At 41.6% G+C, this 21,187-nt stretch overlaps 1 protein-coding gene across 4 annotated transcripts in view; it reads right to left on the bottom strand.

Annotated features, from left to right (window-relative positions):
- Positions 1-21,187, bottom strand: part of MYO1B (myosin IB) — a 305,050-nt gene that overhangs the window by 218,081 nt on the left and 65,782 nt on the right. For 3 of the 4 annotated variants that reach the window (XM_073546692.1, XM_073546694.1, XM_073546695.1), the window contains exon 2: positions 4,645-4,785. In XM_073546692.1, the coding sequence (XP_073402793.1) occupies positions 4,645-4,779 (135 nt within the window). In that variant the 5' untranslated portion in view covers positions 4,780-4,785. Of the gene's footprint in view, positions 1-4,644; positions 4,786-9,537; positions 9,624-21,187 lie in introns of those variants that run through there. The other variant, XM_073546693.1, reaches the window with a different exon arrangement.

Raw genomic sequence — 21,187 nt, 5'->3', positions numbered from 1 at the left:
GTGGTGACGTCACCGGTTACAACTGGACGGAAGTTGTTACAACCGGAAGCTGGTTAGGGCATTTATTATTATAGATGAGAGAATTACCTTCATATAATATCCATCATTTACCAGACCAGGCATCATTTGTACATCTATTTCTATAAAATAGGAATATTTTTAGAATTCTTTATAGCTTTATCATACATTACAGTATTTGTTACTCCACCCTAGTAGCTAACACTATGGTCAACTGTTACTAAATAGGCTGTATGTAATGAATATTGGCCCTTATTTATCAAAATATAACAAATTTGAAGAAAATATTGAAAACTGTAAAAAAAAATTTTATTTTTTATTTTTGGTCCTTAAAGAGGTTACCCGGTCAAAAACCGATAAGTCTGCAGTCACTGTGTGCGGCTGCAGACTTATGAACGCCCCCAGCTTCAGACCCGGGAACGGAGGGCATGTATGAATTATACATAGCCCCGGCCAGTGGGCGCAACTTGGTTCTCCATACACTTATAATGAAGCGAGGCTGTGCCCTCTAGTTGGGCATGCCCACTGGCCATCCACATCACAGAGTGACTGCAGACTTAAGGGTTTGGACCGGACAACCCCTTTAAAGGGAATCAGTCACCTATTTTTGGGCCTATAAGCTGCCGACACCGCCATCAGGGGCTTATCTACAGCATTACAGAATGCTGTAGATAAGCCTTCGATGTAACATGAAAGTCCGGTCCAGCACCTCCCATCTTCTAACAGTGACGTCCTCTTCTTTGCCTCCTGTCCCGGTGCAAGCGCACTGCTCTGCCCTGTTGAGAGTACTGCAGTGGGCAGGCGCTGGACCTCTTCCGACAAGAAGAGGACGTCACCATTAGAAGATGGGAGGCACTGGACTGGACTGACACCCATCGGACCAAAACAGGACCCGGACCGCCCCTGGGTGAATATAACATAACTCCTTTTTCTTCTCTTTCAGGTTACATCGGGGGCTTATCTACAGCATTACAGAAATCTGTAGATAAGCCCCTGATGGCGGTGCCTGATGGCAGTGCCAGCAGCTTATAGGCCCAAAAATAGGTGACAGATTCCCTTTAAAAGCTACAAAATAATAAATATCCACATTATCCACTTTATGTTATCACTTACGGAAAATATATTTTATTTTGGGTAGGAAGTTTGAAAAGTCAAATTTAGCAGTAATTTTCATTTTTTGCAACAGCATTTATAAAACTAATATTTGTAGGAATCAAATTCACTTTTGAAGGGACTTTGAGGGGCCAAGATGTCAGAAAGCCTGCAAACAATTCCCCACTTTAAAAACCGCACCCCTCAAAGTATTAAAAAGATACATTGCCTAAACTATCACTATGGGCAAAGAAATGTGAAGCTCTTTATGGTTTTATTCATCTCTGGTGGATTGAGATTTTCTATTCTATTGCAGGCAGACTAGTTTATATTATTTTAGCACCATTGCTGATTTCTTTGGTTATTTAAATGGCGAGGTCTGCTCTTCCACACTTCATTAGTCCAATTTGATAACTGTACACACCATACACATATAGTGAGGCATATTCACATAGTTTGATTTCTGTACATGCCACCTATCCCTACCCAGGCAAATTGTAATGTTGTTGTTTCAAAATGTAAGGTAGAAAAAAAAAAAAAAAAAAAAAAAAAAAAAAGATACTGGCAATAGACTAGTAGTGTGAAGAAAAAAAAAAAAAACCACACACAGCATACCTCGGCTAGGAATGTGGGAGCCACTAGCAGAAGCGTGACCACTACCACTGGTACAACAATCCGGGCAGTAGTTCTACCAAACACAGGTCACAATTAGCCTTCTTTGCCTTGGCTAAATGTATTTACACTGTGTTCCAAATTATTATGCAAAAAGAGTTTAGGAGTGATAAGGTTAGAATTTTTTTGTTTGTCACTTAAGCTCATTGATGGTGATGTGTGTCAGGGCTCTTTATATCACTGAAACCAATTGCAGATACCTGTGCAAATTAGTTTGGCAGGTGTGTCCAAATAAAGGCAAGACTACTTAAGAAGGCTGTTCCACATTATTAAGCAGCCTACATTTTTTGCCAAAATGGGAAAAAAAAAGGATGTGTCGGCTGCTGAGAAGCAACAAATTGTGGAGTATTTAGGTCAAGGCATGACTACAATCAACATTGCCAAGACACTTCATCGTGATCATCGCACAATCAAGAAGTATGTCGCTGATTCCCAGCACACACGTGTGCGCGCTGATAAGGAAAAATTGAGGACTCTTTCCAACAGGCAATTGCGTCAGGGTAAAAGAGCAGCTGCAAAAATGCCTTGTCATAGCAGCAGACAAGTCTTTGAAGCTACTGGTGCCTCCAATGTCCCCCGAACAACAAGATGCAGGGTCCTTCAGAGGTTTGCAGCTGTGCGTAAGCCATCCCGTCGACCACCTCTATTCACTGCACACAAGCAGAAACGGCTCCAGTGGGCCAAACGATACATGAAGACTGACTTCCAAACTGTGTTGTTCACCTATGAGTGCCGTGCAATGCTCGATGGTCCAGATGGATGGAGTGGAGGATGGCTGGTTGATGGACACCCCATGAAAACACGACTAAGGCGCCAACAAGGAGGAGGTGGAGAAATGTTTTGGACTGGAATCATGGGGAGAGAGATTGTCGGCCCCTTTAGGATCCCCGAAGGGGTAAAGATGAACGCCATAATCTATGTGGAGTTTCTAAAACAGCACTTCCTGCCATGGTTCAAGAGGAAGAACCATGCTTTCCACAGCAAGATCATTTTCATGCCCGATAATGCACCGTCTCATGCTGCAAATAACACATCTGCATCTCTGGCTGCTATGGGCATAAAAGAGGACAAACTTATGGTGTGGCCACCATCTTCCCCTGACCTCAACCCCATTGAGAATCTCTGGAGCATCATCAAAAGGTGTGTATGGCGGCGGGAGGCAGTTCACATCTAAGCAACAGCTCTGGGAGGGTATTCTGTCCACATGCAAAACAATTGAAGCACAAACCATCCAAAAACTGACAAATTGAATGGACGAGGGAGTTCAGAAGCTTCTTTCGAACAAGGGGTCCTATGTGCAAATGTAGCATCACCTAGAATAAAGTTTTGACTTGAAAACTGTTTGATTTCATTTTGTAATAAGCTGATAATGCTTATAACTTCACAATGGACCATTTTTTTGTTCAAAATAAAAATAGTTGAAAACTCTGCTGTGCATAATAATTTGGAACATGCATTTTGAGTGTTTCTTATTTTTAGAAATATACTGTTTTCATAGGCGGTTTGTTCAAAAACATTGCAATTATACTAGAATATTAGATGACTGGAAAATAACAATGACTGCAATTCATATAGGTAATTTAGAGAAAATATGAGAAAGTATTATTTGCATAATAATTTGGAACACAGTGTAAGGGGATGAAGTAGAGGGTGTGGCAGATCACATGTCTCAGTCACAGCAAAATGATGTTACCTCTGACAGCAACAGAGTCAGCTTAAGGCCAGAGACAGACAGCCGTATTTCTCGTGCGAGAATCGAATCGTAAAACTCGTACTGGCTGTTAGCTCTCCTGAACTGAGCTTGGCAGCTGCAGAGTAATCCATCACGCTGTCTTGCTCAGGTGAGGAGAGGTGCCGGGCCAGTCCGTTCAGTGCAATGCGATTCTTGCACGAGTTATACAGCTGTCTGACTCTGCCCCAAGACAGTGTTCTGCACAGAACGGTCTGTATGAACTTAAAAAGATCTAGGAAGAACTTTTTTACTTTTCTCAGTGCACTGTGTGATTAAATGGGCAGTTGGTTACTACCATTATGGAAAGTACTGTTTCTCCAGGAGACCGCTTTGAATGTACAAATGCTGAAATGCAATCCTAAGATCTCAGTGTTACACAAATCTTTTTAGGGCAGTTTGACGCTATTCAGGATTGAGACTTGTGGCAAATCTAGTCACAGCAAATGGAATTTTTGTCAAAAAATCTAAGAAACTGGCAAATTCAAATTTTAAAAGATTTGATAATCTCTATGGATAACTTATCTGATGGATAAGGGAGACATTGTGATTGCTGGAGGGATGGGGGAGGTGACTGCTGGTGCCCAAAATCCTGGTGTGAATATTATGTTACATGATGGTCACACATACCCACCATTTGTAACTCCTATAGACAGGGGGTCATACACACAATTCACACAGGGACTTTTGGACCTCCGCTCTCTGAATCAGTGGAGGGGCATCAGCAACTAGACACGCAGCAATCATATGTCAAATCTGTGGATAACGACGAGATGTGCTTCTACCTAGGTCAGCATATAGATTTAAACGTCCCCATGGGTCGCACTGCTCCTGGAGTGAGAAGCTACGCTCTTCTAGGTGTATATTTTAAACATTTTGGGGTGTGCGCTGAATCACATACTTCATATTGGTCTCTTTTGAGCACTCATTTATAGCTGTTAAATGAATAAATATATATGGTACATGAAATTGTACATTAGAGGCTCATGGTTATGTTTTCTGCAAATGTTCCCAGAGGTTTAGGTTAAATTCCAACCAGGGAGAAGTCTACATACATGATTGGAATACTTTTCTGGGTTTGAAGTGAACCGGAGCTCATAACGTATATACAAAAAACATGAATATATACTTACGTAAATCTCACTGTGATCAAAACGTTTTTTGAGGTTATTAATGAAGGAGTCTTCATCAAGTGGTTCCAACAGAACCATATCCCCTACACCTATCATGTTGTCCAGGAGTGAGGTCTTACCCTCCATTTTGGCCATGGTGCCCTATAAAAAAAAAAAAAAAAAAAAATTAATAAAATAGTCACAATTACACACTAAACAATTTGACTTCATGGTATTTTAGTTACGAAAAATGACTCAAGTGACCAAACTACGCATAAAATTACAATATTTAGAAAATAATCTAATTGATCCGGAATGCTTCTGCTAGTTGGTCCAACATATCAACAAGGGTTAGGAAGGAGACAACGGATAAGTCACAGTAAGACAGTCAAAAGCCTTCATGGGTACATACACTTACGGTGTTGATCTCTAAATTAAAACAAGAAATTGAACATAACCAAGCAGCAATGCAGAATATTAACCTAAATACAAGTGTAAAAGTGACCTATATTTATCGCAGAATAGATGCATGGATGGGCACAGGAACCGTGCCATTTTAACCAACAGCTACCCTGCAATAGTACGGCCGGCTACACATTGCATAACCATCTTCCAACTGCTACAACCCCATACACAGGCATGTTCTGTTCTGAGTGGACATAGGGAAAAGTCACTGCCAGGCTTCACCAATAGTGGCTTATCAGCCCGAAATCAAGAGGATCCAGAACATTAAATCCAACTGCCTGAACCTTACCTGCTATGGAATCTGCCATTGGGAGAAGAGTAAGGAGACACCCCCCCTCACAATTAGTGGATGGTCAATAGCTAGGCTGAAATACAGTGGGTATGGAAAGTATTCAGACCCCTTTAAAAATTTTCACTGTTTCATTGCAGTCATTTGGTAAATTAGAAAAAGTTCATTTTCTCATTAATGTACACTCTGCACCCCATCTTGGCTGAAAACCCCCCCAGAAATTTAGACATTTTTGCACATGTATTAAAAAAGAAATATCACATGGTCACAAGTATTCAGACCCTTTGCTCAGACACTCATATTTAAGTCACATGCTGTCCATTTCCTCGTGATCCTCCTTGATTGAGACTGTTCTACTCCTTCATTGGAGTCCAGCTCTGTTTAATTAAACTGATAGGACTTGATTTGGAAAGGCACAAACTTGTCTGTATAAGACCTCACAGCTCACCTTGCATGTCAGACCAAATGAGACTCATGAGGTCAAAGGAACCGGCCAACGAGCACAGAGACAGAATTGTGGCAAGGCACAGATCTGGCCAAGGTTACAAAAGAATTTCTGCAGTACTCAAGGTTCCTCAGAGCACAGTGGCCTCCATAATCCTTAAATGTAAGACATTTGGGACCACCAGAAATCTTCCTAGACCTGGCCGTCCAGCCAAACTGAGCAATCGTGGGAGAAGAGCCTTGGTGAGAGAGGTAAAGAAGAACCCCTAGATCACTGTGGCTGAGCTCCACAGATGCAGTAGGCAGATGGGAGAAAGTTCCACATGAATGCAGAGATATCCTGGAAGAAAACCTCTTCCAGAGTGCTCTGGACCTCAGACTTGGCAGAAGGTTCACCTTCCAACAACACAATGATCTTAAACACACAGCTAAAATAACAAAGGAGTGGCTTCAGAACAACTTGGTTATAACTTTGTGACCACTCTTGACTGGCCCAGCCAGAGCCCTGACCTAAGCCCAATTGAGCATCTCTGGAGAGACATGAAAATTGCTGTCCACCAATGTTGCATCTGCATGGAAAAATGGCAGAGGATCCCCAAATCCAGGTGTGAAAGACTTGTTGCATCAGTCCCAAGACGACTCATGGCTGTACTAGCTCAAAAGGGTGCTTCTACTCATCACTGAGCAATGGGTCTGAATACTTATGACCAGTTTTTCTTTAATAAATTTGCAAAAATTTCTACATATCTGGCAGACTTGTTGTCAGGGCTGTGGAGTTGGAGTCGGAGTTCATTTTGGTGGCGTCGGTATAAAATGGTCCGACTCCTAAAATATATAATAAATTGGGTACAGTAGTTCAATGCAGAATGTGCTGAATATTTTTTCATAGGAATTTGGGAAAGTTATGAAATGTCCTATAAATGGCTGTTCTATTCCTGATCTAAGGCTACATTCACACACAGCGTTTTTGCTGCGTTTTTTGAGGATACACTTTTCAGCTGCAAAAGCAGATCAGCTTTTTAAAAAACTGCATCATCTGAAAGGTTTTTGAGCTCATAGATAAAGTTTTCAATAGCAAAAGCAGATTAGAAATCTGCTCTATCCATTCATCCATATCTGTCTATCCATATCTTATCTGTACCAAAAAGAATGAAAGCCGGGCACCACACAGACTAACACTTTTTTTTTTTTTTTTTTTTTTAGCACCGGTCAGGTACACCTCATAGCTGCCCAAAAGGATGCCCAGGACAGGCATTGCTCGTCTTCAGTAACACATCAACATCAATTGATAGTTGGAATAAATAGACTGCATTCACCACATCTTAAGGTGCAGGCTTTATTTTCAAATGTAGGGGTGTGCAGTATAAGGTTCTGCAGCAGCTGAGGTGTGCAGTATGAGGTTCTGCCCCCCCCCCCCCCCCCCAGTTTTGATCCTGGCCAAAACCGTTTCTTATAGATATGGCGAACCCTCAGGTAACCGTAAAAGAAGGTCAACGGACACAGGTGGCTGAATTGAAGGAATTGCTTAATCACCTATTTACCGTGACTAAAAAATTACAAGCTGAGGATTTAACTCCTGGCATTTCCATAAGGGAGTGGAAGAACTTGCTATTTTGCCTGTCCCAAAGAGGAGATTTAATCGCAGATGGCATTTCTGCTTCAATGAAACGGAGAGAGACACAGCTACTGGAAAATAAAATTTTTCTGGCAGCTGTTTATGTGGACCCAAGTCATCGTATATTGCTTGATGATCAACAGCTTACTAAAAGGAAAAGAAGCTCTGACTGAAGTAGCAGTTAGGATGAGTGGCCTACAGGAGGACTGCCAGGCGCAAGAGGACTTGGGTCCTGACAGTGCTACTGCTACCATATCTTCATCCTCATCAGATGAAGAGTTTGACTGACAAGTATTTGGATGATATGGAGCAGATAAAGCGTTGCTGCAAGGAAAAAGATTTCACTCCGTCTCCTATAGCAAGCAGATTGACCATATTTCAGCAAAATGTTTCACTTGCTCTTAAAGAAAAAGAAAAATTCAGCCGTTCATCAAAACTGACTGTGCATGAGGCAATTCTTTTATACTTGGAAATTGTTAGAGATGTTGCCCATGTGGTTACAGCTTTGACTCCAACCCAAGTTAGGGTATGTGCACACACTGCAGATTCACCTGCGGGTTTTTTCCCACGGAACCGCAGGTAAAACCGCAGGTAAAGTGACCTTTTGCTGCAGTTTGGCCTGCGGTTTTGGCCTGCGGTTTCACACCTCTACCATGTGAAAGGTGTGAAACCGCAGCAGAATCCGCAGAAACAATTGACATGCTGCGGAAAAAAAAAACGCAGCTTTTCCGCAGGTAAAAAACCGCAGAGTGAGCACTGCGGTTTTGAAAACCCATAGGGTAACATGGTACTGTACCATGTCTGCGGAATTGCTGCAGTTCCGCAGGGCCAAAACCGCAGCAAAACCGCAGCGTGTGCACATGGCCTAAGTGTAGAGAGGTTGTTCTCTGGCCTTAAAATTATTAGGTCAGATTTTAGGTCATCTATGAAGGAGGATCTGATGGAGGAAATTCTATTTCTTAGAACAAATTCATAGACTGCACAAATGTTATTTAGTATGTTTCTGTTGAAAACTGTTTTTTGCCATTTACATAGTCTATTACATAGTTATATTATATATATTTTCGATATTACATAGTGTATTACATATTCACAATTTATTACAGTTTTGTGTTCTAAAGTTGTATTCCAATAAATATATTATGTTCTAAATGTCTTGATTATTGTATCATAAAAATGATTAAATGTCTGATGTTCACATTGTACTAAAATACATTTTTTACTTAAATATAAGCAATATATGTTGGAGTCGGAGTCGTGAAGGGAAATTGAGGAGTCGGAGTCGCAGGTTTGGCTTACCGACTCCACAGCCCTGCTTGTTGTGGAGATATATATATATATATATATATATATATATATATATATATATATATATATATATATATATATATATATATTCTGGACTTTATCTCCATGGCCAATTATACACGACATGGCATCTAAAGACCTTTAAACAATTTAAATTCAAAAGTTAAGTTGTGTCTTCAGGCAATGACATTTATCTCACTTATACAGCGCTGCGCTGCAGCGCTTTACAGACGACATTATTGGCACTATCCCCATTGGGGCTCACAATCTAGATTACCTATCCGTAGGTCTTTGGAGTGTTATGCAACTAATCTGCCCTTTAGGTCACTCACCTAGAATAATCATAAGCAAAAGACACAAACACAAAACTGATGACCCTCATACCAATGGGTAAAATGGTTTTTGCATTTTCTAGATCAATAAACGCACTGCTAGCATGTTAACATTAATTAAAGGCCCTGCCATCTTATATTTATGGTATTTCATACAATTAGTTTGGACTGGACACTATTACATTTTATACAATACACTAATTATTCTTATTAAAAGTGTTTAAAAAGGCTTTACAGAATATAATTACCCCAGAGTCATGCCATGACTTCATAAAAGGTTTAAACCAAAAGACATGGAGAGAAGAACACGCCAAAGATGACACATAACAGAGTAGTAAAGTTTAAAAGGGAAACTCCTTTTAGTAAATTCCACAGTTAAAAACTACATAAAACATGGAATAACTTAAAGTACTTTGCTTAACCCATCAGTGATTTATGTCTAATCACAACGCTTTGCTCACCGTTCATGATGACAAGTATTCTGCTGGGCTCCAGCACCAGAAAGCAATTCAGGAGAGCTCAGAGGTTAGTTCTGAAAAATGTTTGCAGAGTTTCTCAACTTTTCTGTATATTCGTCCACCATTGAACCACTGCTCAGCCAATCACTGGTCACAGTAGAGACCCTCCTCAGCCAGTGAGGGGAAAAGACACTTAACCAATCACTGACCAAAGTTAGATTTCTAATTTTTGGGTGCCATGCACAAGTTTTAATCATGCAACTTACAGCTACCAGCTCCTTATTGGATTTACTACATTAAATCGATAGTAAATAAATTTAAAGACTATCAAGTTTCTAGGATCTTTGTTGTCCAGAAATTATTAAAGAAAAATGCAATTATATTATATACAGGAGGGTGAAATAAGTATTGAACAAGTCACCAATTTTCTGAGCAAATCTATTTCTAAAAGGTGCTCTTGACAGGATTTTATGACCCAATGTATGTAACAACCCATCTAATCCACACAGGCAAATAAATCAAGCCATAGACCATAAATTAAGTTATATGTAATAACGAGAAATGACGCAGGGAAAAAGTATTGAACACATGAAGAAAGAGGTGCAAAAAAGCCATGGAAAGTCATGACACCAGCTGAAATCAACAATAATTTGAAAACAATCCTGCAACTTAGTGAAAACATAATAGGTGGTTCAAGTAGTGGCCTATAAAAAGGTGTCTCATTACCCAGGTGCCACACAAGAAACATCTTCTGCTGGGTAAAACCAGTGAGCCATCTCAAGACCTGCACAACCTTATTGTTGCAAAATATATCGATGGCATGGGTTACAGAAGGATTTTTAAACTACAGAAGGTTCCAGTGAGCACTGTCGGGGCCCATAATCCGGAACTGGAAAGAACATAATGTCACCATAAACTGGCCACGGCCAGGTGCTCCCCGCAAGATTTCAGACAGAGGAGTTATACGATCAGAAGACTTGTCCAAAGATCACCTGTGGAGAGCTACAGAAAAACCTGGAATCAGTCAGTACAATTGATTCAAAGAAAACAATTAATGCACTCATCCTCCATCAGGGCTGTGGAGTCGGAGCCATGGAGTCGAAGTCGGTGCTCATTTTGGTGGAGTCGGAGTCGGTTTAAAACGGACCGTCTCCTAAAATATTTAATAAATTGGGTACAGTAGTTCAATGCAGAATGTGCTGAATATTTTTTGATAGGAATTTGGGAAAGTTATGAAATGCCCTATAAATGGCTGTTCTATTCCTGATCTAAGGCTACATTCACACACAGCATTTTTGCTGCGTTTTTTGTGGATAAGCTTTTCAGCTGCAAAAGCAGATCAGCTTTTTAAAAAACCGCATCACCTGAAAGGTTTTTGAGCTCATAGATGTTTTTAATATCAAAAGCAGATTAGAAATCTGCTCTATCCATTTATCCATATCTTATCTGTACCAAAAAGAATGAAAGCTGGGTAGCACACAGACTAACTTCCTGCCAGGCAAAGGAGGAGGAAAGAGCGTCTCAAACATCATTAACAAGATATTTTGTAAGTGACGACGTTACTGTAACAATGACAGCAGATATGTCTAAAAGACAGCTCATACAGCTTGTTGTGAAGGACGGTCTACCATTATCATTATTTGCACGACCAGCTTTTACAGCTCTTAATGGAGAAATGGCTGCAAACTTGGTGTTTCTCTGGAAAGAGGAAGTATTAGAAAATTAGTGATTGAAGAAGCCCTTAAACAAAAGGAAGATCTTAAAAAGACTCTCAAAAGACGCTTCATGCTTCTTAAAATGGATGCCTGCACACGTCACAGAGTGAACTATTTTGCCATCAATGTTCGATATGTTTGTGACAACAAAAATTGTTACCAACACGCTGGCAGTAAAAGATACTAAAGCTCATCACAGCAGCCAGTTTCTCCAGGCCTTAGTGGAAAAAAAGTTCTGCAAGATTACGAACTCAAACAAGAACAGGTTCTTGCTATTGTAACGGACAATGCTTCAACCATAAGTACAATTACACTGATGAATGAGAGTAATGAACAACAGCTAGAGGAACATTTAGGATTCAGTGTGTTTGAGATGGAAGGCCACAGTGCTGTTCATGTAACTGAGGAACAAACAGATATTACTACAGAAGAACAGCAAAATTATACTGTAGAAATAGACGATCTTGTTGAAGCTGCTTCAAAACACTTTCCTATTCATCACATGCGCTGTGTTGTGCACACGCTGCAGCTGGCAATAAGAGATCGTCTGCAAGAGGGACATGCTGGAAATCTGACTGGAAAAGTGAGGAAATTGGTTATTGCCGCCAGAACCCCTAAAATTGATTGCATCTTGAAGAGACGTGCTGGAAAAGGGCAATTGCTGATCAACTAAAACCGTTTCTTATAGATATGGCGAACCCTCAGGTAACCCTAAATGAAGGTCAATGGACACAGGTGGCTGAATTGAAGGAATTGCTTAATCACCCATTTACTGTGACTAAAACATTACAAGCTGAGGATTTAACTCCTGCCATTTTCATGAGGGAGCGGAAGAACTTGCTATTTTGCTGTTTAATCGCAGATGGCATTTCTGCTTCAATGAAACGGAGAGAGACACAGCTATTGGAAAATAAAAATTTTCTGGCAGCTGTTTATATGGACCCAAGTCTTCGTATATTGCTTGATGATCAACAACTTACTAAAGGAAGAGTGGCCTACAGGAGGACTGCCAGTCGCAAGAGGACTCGGGTCCTGACAGTGCTACTGCTGCCATATCTTCATCCTCATCAGATGAGGAGTTTGACTTTGACAAGTATTTATATGACATGGAGCAGGCAAAGCGTTGCCGCAAGGAAAAAGATTTCACTCTGTCTCCTATAGCAAGCAGATTGACCATATTTCAGCAAAATGTTTCACTTGTTCTCAAAGAAAAAGAAAAATTCAACCGTTCATCAAAACTGACTGTGCATGAGGCAATTCCTTTATACCCGGAAATTGTTAGAGATGCTGCCCATGTGGTGACGGCTTTGCCTTCAACCCAAGTTACTGTAGAGAGGTTGTTCTCTAGCCTTAAAATTATTAGGTCAAATTTGAGGTCATCTATGAAGGAGGATCTGATGGAGGCAATTTTATTGCTTAGAACAAATTCATAGACTGCACAAATGTTATTTAGTATGTTTTTGTTGAAAACTGTTTTTTGCCACTTATAGTTTATTACATAGTGTGAGATGTAAATAAATTATATATATATATATATATATATATATATATATATATATATATATATTTTTTTTTACATGTTTACAATTTATTAGTTTTGTTGTGTTCTAAATAAATGTATTCCAATAAATATTGTGTTCCATCTAAATATCTTGATTATTATATCATAAAAATGATTTAATGTCTGATGTTCACATTGTACTACAATAAATTTTTCACTTAAATATAAGCAATATATGTGGGAGTCGGAGTCGTGGAGTCGGAACTGGAGTCGGTGTAAGGGAAATTGAGGAGTCGGAGTCGCAGGTTTGGCTTACCGACTCCACAGCCCTGTCCTCCATGGCCTGTATGCACACTAGCCATGCAAGACTCCACTGCTCAACAAAAAGCATGTTCAAGCACGTTTAACGTTTTCACAACAATTAGACAATCATGAAATACTGAGATTAAAGTCTGGTCAGATGATGCCAAAATTGAACCCTTTGGATGCCATAATACACACCATGTTTGGAGGCCAAAAGGCACTGCATATGACCCAAAACCACCATACCAACAGTAAAGTTTAGAGGTGGGTACATCATGGTGTGGGGCTGTTTTTCAGCATACAGCACTGGCAAACTTCATGCAATTGAAGAAAGGATGAATAAATTACATTCTTGAAAAAAATCTGCCATCATTACTAGGATGACAAAGCTGAAATGAGGGTGGACAAGTCAGCAAGACAATAATCCCAAACACACAGCCAAGCAAACGCTCAACTAATTTCAGAGCGAGAAAATGAAGCTGCTAGAATGGCCCAGTCACCTGGTCAGAATTCAATACAACGTTTATGGAAGGAACTAAAGCTCAGTTGAAACAAGAAGTCAACGGTATTGTCTGGATTTGAAGTGGGTTTTTTGTGAAAAAAAAAAAAATGGGACAAAAATCACATTTGAGCAATGATTGCGACTAGTTTCGCCATACAAGAGGCGTCTTGAAGATGTCATCACCAAAGGCTTTTGTACAAAGTATTAAATACATTTCATTAAGCGAGTTCAATACTTTTTCCCTGTGTCACTTCTCATTATTACACATTACTTATAGACACCTATGATGCGATTTCTCTGCCTGTGTGGATTGGTACCTACATCTGGAGAGAATTTCATGTCAATAGCTGTTCTGCCCATTCATGGGCAGCAAGACACTTCTTAAGTGCTGTTACAGCTATGGCCATTAGATGTCATAGTTGTCCTCTTTTCCCTATTCTTGGAGTAGGGGGCTCATTTCCCTTTAATTGTCGTTCTGTTCAGAACCACCCCTTCATCTTCCCAGGCTGAAGCATGTAGCCATTTTCCCTTGGATCTCTCAGCTTCTCACACAAGTCCAGCACTCTGCAAAATCAATGCTCCCATCAAGTGGATTCAAGTGAGGGTTTTAATACATGTATGTGTTTTTACAAATGCATCTGTGTAAGCCATAACACAGCCCCCTATGATATTTGCAATGTATTTTCAGCTCCTTGTAATGCTCCTGCTCTGCATGTAGTTATATGCATTCCCTGTTCAGTCAGTACAATGCTAGCAGCCTAAGTTTGTGTGGATCTCTTTTCACTGCATTGTGTGTTGTACGGCTCAGCCTCCGTGATGATTCCTGCTGCTGATGTGGCAGCCTCTGTAATAATGCCTGCTACGGATATAACAGCACTCTGTATCATGGCTTTACTATTATGATAACACCTTGTATTATTGCTGTGATGTTATCTTCCAGCACTGACATACTGCACCGTCTGTTTCTTTCTAGTTTTTACCCGATCTCATCCACTATTGTGTTCATCAATCTCCAATCTCATCCGTTATCTACCATTGTTGTTCACATCATCCTAATAAATATAGACTTAAGCACCCATACAGTCTTTTTACAGGAAGTGGATGAAGGGTTTAGCTGTATGCTGGAAGCCACACAGCGTCATACGTGGAAGAAGGCACAACAATAGCACTTCCAGAAATATATTCACTTAGAAAATTGGCGACATTTTCAATACCCAAGTGTGTATGCGTGCATATGTGTGTATGTATGCATGATATACATGTACCGTATTTTTCGGACCATAAGATGCACTTTTTTCCCCAAAAATTTTGGGGGAAAGTGGGGGGTGCGTCTTATGGTCGCAATGCTCCTAACCAAGGCTGGTGCGGGTGCCGCAGGGCTCTGTAGTGCGGTGGTGGCAGCGGCTCCACCGGCATTTCCTCCAAGCCCGGAGGCCCCCCACACATCCCTTGCTGGCCGCCGCCATGTTGTGGTGGCCTCCGGGAGTATTGACGCCGGTCCGGGGACGGCGCATGCGCAGGTTCAGATCTCGTCCCGAGATCTCGGGGGATGAGATTCAAATCTCGGCGACAAGATCTCGGGACGAGATCTGAACCTGCGCATGCGCCGCCCCCGGACTGGCAGCCATCTTCCCGGCGTCCATGCTCCCGGAGACCACCGCAACATGGCGGCGGCCAGCAAGGGATGTGCGGGGGCCGCCGCCCCTGCACCGGAGAACAGAGAGCCGCCACCCTCACCCCACCTGCCCCAGCCCAGCTGCCCCAGTACAGCACAGCTGCTCCAGCACAACCAACCTGCCCCAGCACAGAGCCGCCACCGCACGAGCCTGGACCACTGAATGACCCCTGTGACCACTCCTCCACCTGTGCCGGATCTCTTCCCAGGTAAGCTGAATTCGGACTGTAAGATGGACCCCCATTTGACACATTTTTTTTCCCCTATTTTCCTTCTGAAAATTGGGGTGCGTCTTATGGTTCGGTGCGTCTTATAGTCCGAAAAATACGGTATATATATTTGTATGCATGCTGTACACACACACACACACACGTGTGTGTGTCCACCAGATCCGACCTTGGTTGCTTCATCATGCCGCTTCAAACTATTGGCAGCAGTAATCTCAAGGATGTACTTGATGTCATTGCTACAAGATAAGTTGAACAAAACAGTAAAAAAAAAAAAAGGCTACTAGAGTGCTAAGGAATGTTTAAAGGTTTTTATTGTTTTAGCGCTTTAGTTACCATTAGGTTAGTTTTTATTAATTCCTTATCCACACAAGGGAGGGAAGTTTGTATCACAAAAAAAAAACAAAAAAAAAAAAAAACAGGTTGCAACGGCTGTAAAATAAACGAATAAGACATTAAAAACTGAAAACTAGGGGGTACCTTCCCACAAAGATTACGCTGTAGATATTCCATTATGAGCAGAAAAGCAGCAGCACATTACAGTAGAGACTTGCAGAGAAAACTGACCTTCAATCTGCAGCACGTCAACTTAGACTGTGGATTTAACCCTTCGCATAGGGCTATATCTACAACAAATATGCTTTAGCATTTACATTAAAATATACTCTACCACAGAAAATCTGGGTGCAGGGTTCTCCCACAAAGTGCAATTATCTATAGTGTGGAGCCAACCCACTGTCCAGGGCATATGGTCTAATACTCAAAGAGCCCCTGTTATGTGATGCTGAAACAAAAAAGGAGGGACAAAAGCTGAATTTAGTGTCAGGCTAAAAGGAAAAAAGTGTAAGGTGCCTAATTAGAAGGTGACATACATAGTGATTGGAGGTGTGGGAGAAACGCAAAGTTCACAGCAATTATTAGGTCTTTAAGTCTCCCTTATTACATTTGCTGGCAGTCATTCATTGGAGTAAACAACGCCTCCTACAGTCATGTAGGACTTCCTCAATCAGCGAGTTCAGAAATGCGTCTTTACCTCTAATAGATACAGTCGGCTAAACCATACAGTAACCACAATGACCGTTTGCCATTTACTTCGTGGCCCACATCTGGCAGCCATTCCGAACACGGCCATGTTTATGTGCCTCCTGAAATGCGTTCAGCACCGGTTTAACATATACCAAAATTATTCTGACTACATGGATCTAAAAAACACTTCAGAGTCATAACAGCTCATACAGTGATACCGTATAAACACACACCATATAGGTACACCTTGTGGCACTCGGTGGAGCCAGGACCAGACCCACCAGTAATGGTGCCAGTGACATTTTTTTTTGCACCACATTTTGGTGTGGTGCATTTATTAACTTTTTTTTTTTTTTTTTTTATTTTAAAAATAAAGTTTAAACCAAAAACACCCCCTTCAGCTTATACACGAGTCATAGTCCCAGAAACCCGGAGAGGGAGGGGGGAGCGGCGGAGCAGCGGCAGGAGCCGTCGGCTGTAGCTAAAGCCTGTGCCTCTGCTAAATAGCGCGCACAGTGACAGCTGCAGCCGCCGGCTTCCAGAAAACATCATACTCACCCTCCTCGACACTGTCGCTGCATCTCTGTTGCTCCCCGCAGCTCTTCCTTGCTGAGCGAACACAAGGCCCCGCTCATTAAGGTAATGAATATGCACGCGTCTCCACTACCATAGGCGTGGAGGGAATATTCATTAGCTTAATGAGCGGTGCCACATGATCGCTCAGTAGGAAGAGCTGCTGGAATCCAGCACCAGTGAGATGCTGCAAGGGCACGCTGGAGGAGGGTGAGTAGAATGTTTTTGGTTTTTTTTTGTTTTTTTTTTGTAATAGCAAGCATGCATGCCAGAACGGGAGGGAAGGGGGGAGCCACGCATATACCTTGTTGGCTGATAATAGGAATGCAGCCCAGGACTGGGATCACTACAACAGGTCCAAGAATGGGATCACTACAGAAGGACATTGCTCCTAGCAACCAGGAAAACTACCGCTGCAGGAAGGAGGGAAATAGGAGTGTTTGGGGAAATATGTTCTGACAGACAGAAGCTTTTAATCTAGAATCGGGGGGGGGGGGGGGGTAGTGGTGTTAAAAAGGGAATAGAGCAGACAGGGAGAGACAGTAGGGTGTCAATGAGAATTTAGAGGGGGCTGGGATATACAAGGAAGGTAGTGAGTAATAAATGTGCTAATAGTATTAAATGTCTACTGGCAAATGCAATAAGTCTTGCAAACAAAATGAATGAATTGGAGACTTACTGTATATCAGCCAAAGAATACGATGTGGTGGGCATCACAGAAACTTAGCTGGCCGAAATCCATGATTGGGTGACAAATGTAGTGGGTTGCACTACATTTAGAAAGGACAGGAAAGACAAACTGGAGGATGTATATTGACATTGAGGGAGCTGTGACCTAGTAGAGTCAGTGTGGGTAAATATACATGGGGATTACAATAATGGAAAGCTACTAATTGGAGATTGCTAGAATCCTCCCTGTATAGCTGAACAGGTAGAGGAGGAGGTAGTAAATGGCAGACAATGGAAGCTTTTAAAAAAAGGGCTGGATGATTTCCTCAGTACACAACATTGTGGATTATACCAATTTAGTGACAAAATGCACAATAGGTGGAGAAAGGTTCAACTTGATGGACCTAGGTCTTTTTCAACCTAGAAAACTGTGTACAGTGCCTTGCGAAAGTATTCGGCTCCCTAGAACTTTTTAACCTTTCCCCACATAATATGCTTCAAACATAAAGATACCAAATGTAATTGTTGGTGAAGAATCAACAAGTGGAACACAATTGTGAAGTTGAACAAAATGTATTGGTTATTTTAAATTTTTGTGGAAATTCAAAAACCGAGAAGTGGGGCGTGCAATATTATTCGGCCCAGTTACTTCCAGTGCAGCAAACTCACTCCAGAAGTTCATTGTGGATCTCTGAATGATCCAATGTTGTCCTAAATGACTAATGATGATAAATATAATCCACCTGTGTGTAATCAAGTCTCCGTATAAATGCAACTGCTCTGTGATAGTCTCAGGGTTCTGTTTGAAGTACAGAGAGCATCATGAAGACCAAGGAACACAACAGGCAGGTCCAGGATACTGTTGTGGAGAAGTTTAAAGCTGGATACAAAATGATTTCCAAAACTTGAAACATTCCAAGGAACACTGTGCAAGTGATCATATTGAAATGGAAGGAGTATCATACCACTGCAAATCTAACAGGACCCGGCCGTCCTTCTAAACTTTCATCTCAAACAAGGAGAAGACTGATCAGATATGTAGCCAAGAGGCCCATGATCACTCTGGATGAACTGCAGAGATTTACAGCTGAGGTGGGACAGTCTGTCCATAGGACAACAATCAGTCGTACACTGCACAAATCTGGCCTTTATGGAAGAGTGTCAAGAAGAAAGCCATTTCTCAAAGCTATCCATAAAAAGTCTTGTTTAAAGTTTGCAACAAGCCACCTGGGAGACACACCTAACATGTGGAAGGAGGTGCTCTAATCAGATGAAACCAAAATTGAACTTTTTGGCAACAATGCCCAACGATATGTTTAGAGTAAAGGCAACACAGCTCATCACCGTGAACACACCATCCCCACTGTCAAACATGGTGGTGGCAGCATCATGGTTTGGGCCTGCTTTTCTTCAGCAGGGACAGGGAAGATGGTTAAAATTGATGGGAAGATGGATGGAGCCAAATACAGGACCATTCTTGAAGAAAACCTGTTGGAGTCTGCAAAAGACCTGAGACTGGGACGGAGATTTGTCTTCCAACAAGACAATGATCCCAAACAAAGCAAAATCTGCAATGGAATGGTTCACAAGTATACCTATGCAGGTGTTAGTATGGCCAAGTCAAAGTCCAGACCTGAATCCAATCGAGAATCTGTGGAAAGACCTGAAAACTGCTGTTCACAAACGATTTCCATCCAACCTCACTGAGCTCAAGCTGTTTGCCAAGGAAAAATGGGCAAGAATTTCAGTCTCTCGATGTACAAAACTGATAGAGACATACCCCTTCAACAGCAGTGCAGGCTGTGGCCCATTGCTAGCAATTCTGCCACTCACACAGCAGTTCCAAGGCTTGAATCTTACCATAGACATGTGAGCAGTAGGGATGAGCCAACGTGCTCAGGGATACTCCAATATCATGCGAGTATCTGGGTGCTCTGCATTCATCAAGCATCAGCTTGTGCTAGGATTTGTAGCGCAAATGTTTGGCACCTGTTACACAGCCAATAAGCATGCAGGGATTGCACTGTAATGCCGTAGCCATCTTGGTAGTGGCAATACTGTGATTGGCTGGCTACATTTCCTCAGAGGTTATAAGAACAGGCGCTGCTATGCTCGGCTCACTGACACATTGCACCGCTCAGGGACAGTTCTGACTGGAGGGAGACAGCAGTTATTCAGGCCGGTGTGTGCACAGTATAACTAATCAGAATCCTCTAGCGTTGATACTGTTGCTGATGCTGTCGCTGAACCATCATATTAACAGTTTTTCTAAGGACTAATATTGTGCTTTGCTGTTCGTTTCAAATACGTCGTGCATTTAGCCTAGGGACAGTTGCAGGAGCAGAGAGAGAGTGCCAGAATACAGCTGTAAACAGGGCTTTGCAGTCCATTAAATAAATAGATGCTGCACGTGACCAAAGTGTGGCATTTTTTGGTGAAAAAAATTGACTATATTGTCATCTATACAGTGTAACGTGCTCAGTGTTACAAGATTCAAGATTCAAAGAAGCTTTATTGGCAGGACTAAATACACATTAGTTTTTCCAAAGCAGGTGTACAGAAGGGAATTGGGATAGGGACTGTAGGGATGTTGGGAAGGGGCTGTAGGAAAGGTGGATGGGGCAGATCCAGGATGGGGCTATAAAAGTCCATGGCATAGGGGAGGTGGATGGGGGCAGATCCAGGATGAGGCTATAGAAGTCCATGGCATAGGGAAGGTGGATGGGGGATTGGGGCATATCCAGGGTGGGTGCCATAGAAGTCCATGGCATATCATAGTTCTCTTTCTCGCAGTCTATGGCATTACAGTGGTATTTCTCTCCAGAAAAAAACAAAAAAAAATTTATTATGTGTATATATATATATATATATATATATATATATATATATATATATATATATATATATATATATATATATATATATATATATATATATATATATATAATTAGTCAAGGAAACCTGGTTGCCTATGCGGCCTCAATAGTAAAAGATAGAATGTAAAAAAAATTTAAAAAAAAAATAAAAAAAAATATTGCTATTCTCACCTTCGACGTCCCGCGCAGCCTTCCCGCCTCTCTCCACGCTCCCGGTCCCAGTAATCCTTTGCAACAATTACCGCGATGACGTCTATTCTCACGGGATAGCAACGACGTCGCGCGAATGACCGCGAGACTTCGCGATCCTGCAAGAACAGACGTCATCGCTCGCAAAGGCTTACTGGGACCGGGAGCGTGGAGAGAGGCGAGAAGGCTGCGCGGGACGTCAGAAGGTGAGAACAACAATATTTTTTCTTTTAAAAATTCTATTTTTTACAGGGATATGGTACCCAAAGCCCGGAGGACAGTCTCCTCTCCTCCGGACCGTGGGTACCATCCGCAAATGTTCTGCTTATTTTTCACATGGTGTGCACAGCCACATGCGGAAAGTAAGCAGAACAATGCATTCCTACGGGTGCGGGAT

This window comes from Dendrobates tinctorius, unplaced genomic scaffold (assembly GCF_039654945.1).
Source record: "Dendrobates tinctorius isolate UK_male_01 unplaced genomic scaffold, ASM3965494v1 ptg000150l, whole genome shotgun sequence".
NCBI lineage: Eukaryota > Metazoa > Chordata > Amphibia > Anura > Dendrobatidae > Dendrobates > Dendrobates tinctorius.
The sequence above is the reverse complement of the archived record's forward strand: the minus strand, read 5'-3'. Positions and strand labels throughout refer to the sequence as shown.